We start from the raw sequence: 11,478 nt of genomic DNA, 5'->3' as shown, positions 1-11,478 counted from the left end.
GAAGCTAAATGTTATGGTAATTATTTATATCTCATTCGTCCATTTTCAGACGATGTTTGCATTATAGAGAGACAAAGCATCAAAGTAATGACCAGAGGACAACAATCTTTGAGGATGCACTGGATCACTCCAAGTTTGATCTGAAAAAGAAAGAAAATAAAGGAATAAAGAAAATTGTATTTGTTTGATATTTTTGATGTAGGACTCGATTGTCATGTTTTAACTCTAGAGCTTTTATGTCTTATCATGCATGACTATATTGTATTGGTAGATTTTTACTTATATAGTAATTTCTTTTTTTTATTTTTTAATCAATTGAAATTGAATAACAGTAGTTGAAATCACCTAAAATCGATTACATTCCGATTCAAAATTTTACAAAATCAAAATCTTTTCTTCTTTTGCTGCTCTCAAATCAAATCAAATCAAATCAAAATTTTCATTGTAAACGGCTATATGCAGCAGAATGCATAGGTAATACTCACCATGAAGCTCATTATCTATGACACAAGAAAGAATATACGATACAACACAAAACACTCCGAACCACCCGGAATTTCCAAATGACAAATATTGATAAATTTTACATGCTCAATCTTTTTCTCAAACATTACAGGACAGAAGCTTCTCTGCTTAAATAAAATGACTTACTCTAAAGGTACTCCGATCTATCTAGTGCTCTACTTATTTCCACCGTTAAGAGTAGTTTTTGGTACAACACAAATCTACCAGAGGTACCATAAGTTGTGTATTATCTCAAGAAGGCGTTCTCTCAAAATAATAGTTTATAATGACGATGACACGCAGATAAGTAGAACATCACACTGCAATTGCAACTGACCAATAACTATGAACATATGGCAGATATTTGAGGTTCAATCATGAAACATCAACACATCATGCGGTGCTGAAAATGAATGATCCCACTTTACATTATCCTGGCAACCTTACACATGCTTCGGAGTAGGGAATCTGAAAAGCATATACACAACACCGTAGTTAGCATGAGGAGATCCACAGTAAATGGCATGTAAATATGTTAAATTATTTCCTTACTGGTAAATCCTTTATGGATCCCATGCCGCGAGCAAATCCTTCCAAGACCCAACTTTTGTAAAAGGTTCTTTCCTTGCAATTCCTCTTGTAACAGTGGAATTTCCATTTCCCTGCAAAAGCGAATTATGCAGAATGAGTAAGGACAAGCCAAAAAACAAAACCTGGAACCAAATTTACAATGACACGAAAATGAATACTTCTTTTTTTTGGAATAAAAGGATACTCAAGGTCAACTTGTACCCAAAAAGGATATGAAGAAATCATTAATGGAAGTTTTGTATAGTTGGAAAGCACTTAGAAAGAAGAAAAATGAAAACAAAAATGATCACACTTTACCATATTAGCTATCACCAATGTAGAAAACGCAACAACAAAAGGGAAAAATATGTTAGCTTAAGCGTCAAAGAGAGGTCAGACCTTCAAGCATTGTTTCCCACTGGTATCACAGATGGGATAATCATATGGGCAGCAATATTGGTTGTCCTTACAGCAAACTGCATTCTCAAGGTCACAACAACTCCATGAAAGACATAATCCCAACACACGCCAGCTGCAACAGCACGTGCTCTCTGCCGGACAGTAGGTTAGAATGCTACATTTAGTGGGACCTGGAGCTGGTGGTGGTGGAGGATTTGGAGAAGTCTTCGTTGGGAAGGAAGCTAGCATGTTAATCCCACACACGCCCTGTGAATCACCACTATTACGAAGCATATGCATATAACCATTCATTCCCCAGTTCTTTCCCCATGAATTTTTCACAATCCAATAATCTACACCGTCGTCCGAACCATATCCTACAATCAGGACAGCATGATCCAAAGCAGTTGAACAAGGTCCAGTAAATATACCCTGTGAATGAAAGAGGTGAATGACTAAACCATGAGAATTCAGCAATAACAACCTGTGGAAAGAAAATGAGCATCTTTAAGCAGGTTGCAGACCTTCGAGTATAACTGAAATGCTCTTTCACTTCCACAAATTCCAACGCTCACGGGTTGCTGTGCAACAGCTTGCAGTAAAAGCTTTTCATTATTTGCAGGCACATCTTTGTAGCCATCAATTGTTACAACCCGACGCTTCAGCTGTATATATGAAGAATATCAGCTGACAGAAGAATTGCCAAAAGTGCAATATATGTAGACAACAATAATACTGTGTTCGTCACTACCTTGTTCTTTAGACAGGTTCTTTGTTTAGCTTGATATGGATAATCATCCTCTGTATCAAGTCCATGGTTTTCAATCACCCACTTGAAAGCATAGTCCATAAGACCACCATTGCAACCACTGTTATAACTCTGATCACAATCACATAACTCCTGCTCTGATAGACTTACCAAAGATCCAGTTACAATCTTATTTATTCCTTCTATTGCACCAGTGGCTGAAAAGGCCCAACAATCACCTGAAAAAATAAGCACTTCCACTGTAAGTAAAACATTAAAAAAATACTCGAGTGTTTTTAAACTTATTTAGTCTCTTGTATCATGTTCATGTCACACCTTCAAGCCCACTTAGACAGTAGCAATTTACAATGCAGAAACCATAACTAGGCTAAGAAAAATTTATGGTTCCAGCAGTCAGCTTCATTTTTGGATACCAAGGACAAATTTAGTAACAATAATGCAAGTGTATAGTGAGCATTGAAAGCTCCCAAGTTCCAAGACAATAAATTTTAAGCTAACCCTATCAAATTTCAAGAAAATGATTCATATCTTGAGATAATTATTAAAATTCAAAACCACCAAGATATAATGCACCACGAATTTAATATGTATAGTAACTTGTACTTGACTTTTAGTAAATTATGACTCATTAACTAGGTGGTTGAGGGATTCAATATACAAGGGATCTATAAAAGAGGAAGGAAGGAAGATTAATGGAGCATTCTTGTTTTTTAAATTTTATCAAGCTTTTGTATTTTGAGCTACTAGCTCACAATTATCTTTTTGAAAAAGAGAGAGTTCTCTTTTGTTCTCTCATATCTCACTTCTTTTTCTCGTCCTCTTATTCTCTCTTCATCTCGTTTCACATCATTTGGTATCAGAGACTTGCTACGCTCTTAGAGTACTTCCTTCTTATGGCAACTAGAAGGGGAAGAGGACGATGTGACGAAACAAATGATGCAACCAGATAGAGATGAAAGGGATGCAAACATTGAAGCACTAAGGAGACAAGTTGAAGAGCTTACTATACGCCTTGAATGTTAAGAAACCCATGGCTCTAGAGGCTCAAGCTATGGCTATGCAAGTGATGGATTCGAAGACATGAATCCCTTTGCATCCAAAGAAGTTATAGGAGGCTCATCCATGGAGAGGTTTTTTTCATGCAAATGGCAACATCAAGATTGAATTGTTTAAGTTCCATGGTCGACTTTAACCTGAAAAGTTTCTTGATTGGCTTAGTACCATTGAGAAATTCTTTGAGTACAAGGAGATGCCCGAAGATCGAAAAGTAAAATTAATTGCTACAAGGTTTCGAGGTTATGCTTCAATCTGATGGGACAAGGTGAAAGAGATACACCTTCGGAAAGAGTAGATGAAGATTTCATCTTGGGAAAAGATGAAATCTCGGCTCCGTGAAAATTTTCTTTATCTGATTATGTTCAAACTCTCTTTTCACAATTTAATGATCTTCAGCAAGGTAGCAAAATCGTCATCGACTACACTGAAGAATTCTACAAGTTAATAGCCCAAAATGATACTTAAGAGATGGAAGAACAACTTGTTGTAAGATATGTCAGCGGCCTACGAATTATGATTCGAGATGAAGTGGAGATGCAACGACTATGGAGATTATCTGATGCTTATCAATTAGCGCTAAAAGTTGAAGCAAAAATTGCTAGAAGTGGAGCAAAGAGGTATTTTAATGTTCCTTTACATTCCTGTTCTAAAGTTGGCTCTACTTGTTATAATGCTAGTGGATCAAAAGCTAACGGAATCATGAATAATGCATCCAAACTAACTCCTACCAACCGTGGAGGGCAATCAAGTCGCACAAGTCACTCTTCTACTTGCTTTAAATGTAAACAAGTAGGACACCACATGAACGAGTGTCCGAATAAACAAGCTAATGCATGAGTCAACTTTGTCGAAGATGTCAACGAACAATTTGAAGATATTGAAAAATTACAAATGCCCTATAAGTCACTTTTTTAACAAAAAAGAAGAAATTGTTGTGAAACTAATCTGAAGGATTTTGACTTACCAACTGCATTTCTGACATCTGCTCCAAAAGCTCAAGGGAAAGCATTATTTTCTGTTCATAATATGCACTTGCATAAGCTCTAAAAAGCAGTTTCTTCCTGGAGGACTGCTGCTTTCTGGAGGACTGAACACTAAGCCCACCTCTACAAAGATATATAGCACTAACGAATGAAGCACACAAACACAAGCCAAGGTTACTGATACTACATGAGGTTACAATGGTTCCAATACCTAATAAGACTTAAATCCCATGGACTCACTTTGATCTGTATCAACCAATAATTACTGGTCCATTCCCATACTAGTATGTCGCACATTGATGTACCAAAATATATCAATGTAAGAGACATATCTTTGATATTCTTACCCAAAGGTACACCAGAGTATACATACCATAATCGCTGACACTAGACTGAGGTAGTGTGCATCAGAAATGAAATCCTCGATAAATCAACTTAAGTTATACCGATGTATCTAGTTCTTGGACAAGTTTGGTATATGATCACTTAAAACCTGGCAAGGACCTCTTCTATTATAAAAGGTTCAAGATGCTTTCCTGCTGGAATTCAGATCCAATTCTATTGCTCCTTGGATGCTGATAAAGCAGGAGGAATTGACTGTCAGAAAAGAAAGAAATGCAGGAGAGTGAGTTGAAGGAGCTGTCCTAACTCCTAATCCATTTTTCATATTTATTTATGTGCAGTAGGGACATATTAAGGTAACAAAAAAAAGGCAAAATGGGTTACAAGTGAAAGCAAATATTTAGAACGATAATGAGATATAGCAAGAACCAAGAAGATGATAAAACAGGAGAAGATGGCTGATGACAACCATCCAATAAAGCAGTTCTTTCATTAATGTCTTTCCATTATGATCAATATTTTTAGGCTCATTCTGAATACTTCTTTTGCTAGATAACACAGGTCTCAAGAATCATATAACATTCTAGAATAGGAAATACAGAAATAGTCTACAAACTTTTAGAGAGCATGTGAATTTATGACAAAGTACAAGATCAAATACTTTGTTGGTTAGCATGTACATGAACATAAATAAAATTCTCGGAAATCCTGTGGAACATAAGTTATTGCAGTTCTCATTAGGAACAAACCTAAATTGGAAACAAAACCTTAGTGATTGGACAAACAAAGTAGGAGACTCCATGGATTGAAATGGTGCCACAGTAACATTAGAGTGATTATCTTCTATGATGCTAGTGCTCATTTTGTAATAATTAGATAGTTTACCTTTTAATGAATTTGATGAAAAATCGTGAGTCATCCATCATATATACCATTTGGGAACTCACCAGTGTGGGAACCTTTTGAGACCGTCAATATGGAATTTGAACTCATCCATTTTGTAATAATTACATAAACTGCATTCTATGTGACTAACATCATAACAATGAATATTTCGACATGATGCCTTACGATATGTGAATAATTCATATTCAGTTACCTTAACCCAAAATTAACCTATAAGTTAGTAAGTTGCATATATAATCAGATGGAAAATTGAGGGCATAAAGCAATATCTCTTGTTTGATGATAACGATCTGACAATTTCCTTATTTCTTCTTATAAACATAATTTAGATTGTCCACATCTTCTCTTTTGTTTTTCTATTCTTTTTAAACACCTTTGATAACAACTTATTAGAATATCATTTCGTCAACTCTGGTACACATCGTCATACAACCCAACTCGTGGACTAAATGAACAACCTTTACTACCTTAGTGACTGATAGCAATCTGACTAAAAACCATTGGAAGGCCTAACCCACCAGGTTCCAACCAAAAGGCATACTACAACAACAACAAAGTCATAAGTCCCAATTTATCTGAACCTTCTTTATGTGATTTACTATATTTATACTACTTTAAATTTTTTATCTTTTAGTCTTTTGTGAGGAGACTGTAAAAGGTTCAAAACATCCCTTATTTCCCCTAGTTCCACATAGAATTATTTTGTTGATATTGCATTTCTCACCTGCCTGATTAAAGCAAATTTTGACAGGACTGGAAGCCCCTTATACTTTCTACTTGAACCAATTGATTTGATTCTTGTTACTGCTTCCATATACCCTGAATCTGGATATGAGCTTGGCTTGTCCAGATGGAATGGTTCATGAGGCATCTCAGTGGATTCTCGCCGGGTGCTGCTGGACTATCAGTAATTTGCAATTGAAGCCTGATCAAACCTTTTGGCAGCTTTGACGCTTGCCCAAGCTAGTTCAACAACTTGGCAATTGGGAACCAAAAAGGTTCAACTATTGGACTTCAATAGATAGAGTCAAAGGAACTCTTGGTTACCACCAAGCTCTCTCTGTTCCGAATATCTTCCTCTTCCCCTCTCAATCTCAAACGTTATCTCCCTTAATTTTCAAGCACAGAATTAGACATTTCTTTGATTTGGGCGGAGAATTGTCACAAGGTCACTAGTATGCCGTCATAATGGCAATAGATTGGAAAACACTTGCCACCGACCCTGTACAATTAGGAGGCAAGTCTGCTTTTAGAGCAGTGCCTCGTTGCGTCCAACTCACATAAGACACTAAATCTCCTCTCTTTTAGTAAGCATTTTCTACTCTGCAAGATATATCTCAATAACATCAAAAGCAGAGATATTTTTTCCTCGCATGAAGGCATACAAGATAAGCCAACGAATGAAACACCCAAAAGCGATAAAAGAAATAAAAGCTTTATATCGAAATGGAAGAGGAAAAGCAACAGCCCAGATTCATACCGCAGCTCCCCTGATCTTTGACCGAGGTAACGGCCCCTTCCTTGCTCCAATCGACCGAGGATGGAACGGCGCCATAGGATCCCCGGAACGCCGTACGATTGGCCCTCGGCACAGCGAGGCCGGCGCTGAGACCTAGCCGGGCGGCCCTGAACTCGTGGGGCAGCAGGTCAGCGAAGGCGTTGAGGGCAAGCTCGTAGGAAGAGTTGGCGGCAGCGTTGTGCGCGTCGACGAAGGCGAGGTTGTCCTCGAAGACATGGAACCGGGCAAGCTTCTCCTCCTCGGAGGCGTAGCGCTTGCCGTGCTCCCTGATCCAGGACTCGAAGAGGTCGGAGTAGGAGAAGGAAAGGGAAGAGAAGCGGAGAAAGAGGAGGGCGATGAGTGTCGTCGAGAGCTGAAGGGACCGGGGGAAGTCCATGAGAGGAGGAAGAGACCGGTAGATCGCGGCAGCTGTTGGCTTTTATCGGGCAACGGCGGCGGCCCCCGACCGCTGGTCTCGGCGCACGCGTCGAAGAATCGGTGGTCTTCTTCTAAAGTTTCCATTTTACCCTTTCACTCTTACGCGTCTCACTATCTCCACGGTTATTGGTTGGAAAATAAGGTGTTTCTGTGGGGCCCAGTTATTTCGCCAATACTTGATAAGGTAACAGCAATCGATCATGATGATCTCGACCGTTCGACGTTAACATCATTAAGCAAACCAAACATTGATATGAACTCCTCAATCTTAATCTTCTATGCATCTAATACTTCCTGTTAACAATTTGTATCTTTCTCCTCCTTTATCTTGAGAAGATCTTTAATTTTTATCTGATATTTAGCTTCAAGATTAACATCCCATGGGCATAACATTTCGAGACAGTTCTTTGGCTGTCACCTAATGAAATCCTTCTTCTTGTCTCGTCCAGATTTAGATTGACGGTGGTGTTGTATTATTTCAGCTTCATTATATTCCCAATTCTCAAAATTGGTGTCTTTTAGGCAAATGTGTTCTTTTTTCTAATCAAACTCTGTCCTTTTCAAGGCTTTCTACTTGTAAATTTTCTATTTCATCTTATCATAATTGATAATTTAATTACGATATCTTGTATGATTAGGAATGTCATGTGAGTCTGGCAACAATAAATTCATAATATTTTCCCCTTTTATTTTCACCCATGATTTATTCTGATATAAATTTCTTTTCTAATGACTCAAAACAAAATCATTTTTACAAAACTATTTTTAAGATCATATTAGACTCAGATGAACATGTTCTGGCCTAATTCATCCTTTTTTTCATTTTTTATTTAATTTAGACTCAGTAGACCTATTAATCTAGCAGTTATTTTTGAACCATTCATCTCTAGATCAGCTATTGATTAATGATCTTGAGTTCATCATATCCTTTATTGTTACCCTCCAAGAATTAGGTCTCCTTTTTGCTTTTTGGCACTCAACTTAGTTTGACTTGGCTGTAATGGTGCAGCACACAATTTGAGCCATCTCTTTACATTATCCCTTGTTAGAAAAGCAAGGCAAAATTATGATTTAGCTTTATGTATTTTGATAAATCACTGTAAAATAAGTAGATAAACATATTAGTGTTGATAACTTTTATAGGCATTATTTACTTGTTATTATATTGTTAACAATTGATTATGCTTTTCACTCGCTTAGCAGCGTGCCAAATGATTTTTTTTCTCTGGGTAATTGACATGTAAAAACAAATTAATTTAGTTTATGAGCCTATTTCGACATTTATGTGAGCATTAATGCTTCCAATTTTATTTGATGTTAGGCTTGTCGGCACACGCTCAATCTTATACTGAAATTTAATTTCTTCTTATTAGAGAAGAAGGAGAAGAAAACAAAAGTGAACTTATGTTCTACTTATATTGAATTATTGTTCGCGACGTATTGTAGAATTATAAAAAAGAATAGAGAACAGAGATAATTTCCATGATAATTAATACCTCTTATAAGAATCATAATTGTGAGAAAGAATTTTGGAAAGTGCACTGCTCTTAGGGATGGAGCCGTCTTAACATCACAGTTTAGTGCTAATGGGTCTACCTAAGATGGGAGTGAGTTCAATCTGATCTACTCTTCAATAAAATATTTCCTAATCTAGAGCTGATAAAGAAAGACACAACTGCCTCATATGCCAACCTATAATTGCACCACATAAGCTAATTCACAACTCACACCGCAATATATAAAAAGTATTTCTTTACATACATAATCCAAAGTTGGGAGAGTAGCGATAGGTATACAGCATTTACTCCTTGATGCTTGTAATCCATGATCAGCCAGTACATAGCTGAGATCTCATTTGCAGTCTTCTAGTAGCTGCTGTACACATAATAGCATTTATTCCTTGAAGTTTGTGGTCCATGAACAGCCATTACATGGCTGAAATCTCATTTGCAGTCTTTCAGTGGTCGCTGTAGAATCAGCAGCTACGGCATTTCCATCATCGTTTCTGTGCCAGGTATAGAAGCTCGATTCTCTGAAAGCTGAGCAACTGGGCTGTGGCTCTGTCATGCTGCATTGCACATGCCAAAAGCAAAAAAAGAAGAATTTGGTCATCGAGAAAAGAAAATTTTCTTGCATTTGTCACATAATTGAGCATTATCAAGCACAAATGCTGCAGCATTTCATGTGGAGTCATTCTTGGTTGCAAGCCCTTCAAGATTTCCTCCATCTCCAATAGTGAGTGATGTACACAACAGGAGCTGATGTTTCTGGCACAGGCTCACAGTTTCCATTCACTATATTGTAAGGAGCATTCACATCATGAGAAAGCTCCTTACGAAAAACAAATGTTGGATTTCACACAACAAAACGAATGAGTCCCCAATTGAAGGTCAACTGAATTGTGTACTAGTAAGAGTGTCTTTCAACTCTACACCTTTATAGTTCATCCTTCGGAGGCCGCTGCCTAAAACAGATGTATCAATAGAACCAAATGCATGCAGAATGACATTGACGCTGCGTTCAAAGGCATGAACATGGTAGTTAATTGAGAAATAGATTACAATTGATCTTAATTGATCGAAGTGACGAGAGTATTAATACAAGTTTCAAGGAGAGATTTTTCTCGATCAATCACTCAAATCTTATAATTAAATCAATTATTCAAATATGAGATTTTCTCTATCATCAAATCAGTTATTCAAATATGATATTGGCATCTATCATGATCTTTTGAGATGATCTTGCCCCCGTAAGATTGAGCGTTTATTAAAAATACCAAGGATTGATGTAATTAGAATATTTTATGAGCGAGTGGTTTTGTAAAAAAGTTTGCTAGTTAATTAATAGTATACATATAAGAAATATATAATTGATATATGATAATTTAATCTCTAGCAAAGTGAAAATCGATGACAATATGTTTCATACGTGTAATCACATCAAATATTTAAGTTAAGAATTGATTTTCTTTCCTTACTTGTTATTATAATTTAAGGAAATCCTAATCTACTTCCTTGGGAAATCCTAATCTACTTCCTTGTTTGTTGATATGAATTAAGGAAATAACTAGTAAGTATTCCAAATATGATGATATCATATTTGGTAGTATATTAAATGGAAATAATTTATATTAAATAAATACGAAAATTAAAATTTATTTCCCTTAATAGAGGCTCACCTCCTCCTATTTAAAGGGGAGGGATTTCTCTCTTTCGTTCCTCACCTAGTCGAGCCTGGCAGCGGGAGGAACGAGGAGTTACACTCTGTTAACAAGAGAACGAGGAGTTACACCCTATTGACAAGAGGTAGGTTTCCCTACCTTTCTTAAAAGTTTTAGCTTTTATTTTGATTCTTTAAATGTTGAAAGTTTTATAGTTTGAAAAATGTGTATCAATTCTTTAAATGTCAAATTTTTTTGTATTAAAGTAATCAGTTAAAGTTTTCAAAATATTCTTTGACCCATGATTAAGGTTTTTATTATAGAATTAAATATGTTAAAAAGGTATATGTTTTCTATGATATATTTTCTGTATTACAGTTTATCTTTAATCTTATCTGGATTAAAATCTTGTTAGACTAGAATATGTTATCTAAAATCCCTTTTTGATATTCTTTGATCTGAAATTTAAAATATATTATTCTGAATGATTTAAAATATGACTAGAATATGTTGAAATTTTATGTGTTGAAAACATGATTTTTATTTGATTTTAGAAAGCTATTTCCTTATGTTAAAACTTATCTCCTAGTCCCTCTTTTAATGTCTTATGATTTCTAGTCAAATTGAGAATGTTATTTCTTTATATTAAAACTTTTCTCCTCATCTATCTTTTAATGCATTATTATGTTTTCATATATGTTGTTAATGTGTATATGCTATGACTAGTCCATGGGCCAAGGCTGGGCCAGTTTTATGTAATGCATGCTCAATCATGTATAATGCACATGACCAGTAGATGGACCGGCTCAATCTAGCCCAATATTATTGTTGAACTTGAGCCCAAATATTGATT

General features: G+C 36.1%; 1 protein-coding gene across 1 annotated transcript; it reads right to left on the bottom strand.

Annotated features, from left to right (window-relative positions):
* Positions 1-525: 525 nt before the first annotated feature.
* Positions 526-7,521, bottom strand: LOC135610198 (low-temperature-induced cysteine proteinase-like). The gene is made up of 6 exons (XM_065104385.1): positions 7,010-7,521; positions 2,225-2,460; positions 1,998-2,138; positions 1,474-1,905; positions 1,057-1,166; positions 526-972 (listed from the first exon to the last, which is right to left on the bottom strand). Exons 1-5 carry the CDS (start codon positions 7,422-7,424, stop codon positions 1,068-1,070), a joined length of 1,323 nt encoding a protein of 440 aa, XP_064960457.1. The 5' UTR covers positions 7,425-7,521; the 3' UTR covers positions 526-972; positions 1,057-1,067.
* Between the last annotated feature and the right edge of the window lie 3,957 nt (positions 7,522-11,478).

The sequence above is a fragment of the Musa acuminata genome, chromosome BXJ2-4 (assembly GCF_036884655.1).
Source record: "Musa acuminata AAA Group cultivar baxijiao chromosome BXJ2-4, Cavendish_Baxijiao_AAA, whole genome shotgun sequence".
Lineage (NCBI taxonomy): Eukaryota > Viridiplantae > Streptophyta > Magnoliopsida > Zingiberales > Musaceae > Musa > Musa acuminata.
This window is presented reverse-complemented; position numbering and strand designations above follow the sequence as displayed.

What these genes read in the sequence shown, in the direction of transcription:
- LOC135610198 (XM_065104385.1), bottom strand. Translation starts at nt 7,424, where the DNA reads ATGGACTTCCCCCGGTCCCTTCAGCTCTCGACGACACTCATCGCCCTC. An exon ending in GAACCTGTCTAAAGAACAAG is followed by an intron (nt 2,139 to 2,224) that starts GTAGTGACGAAC and finishes TCATATATACAG; the next exon opens with CTGAAGCGTCGGGTTGTAAC. An exon ending in GTGGGAAACAATGCTTGAAG is followed by an intron (nt 1,167 to 1,473) that starts GTCTGACCTCTC and finishes TCGCTTTTGCAG; the next exon opens with GGAAATGGAAATTCCACTGT.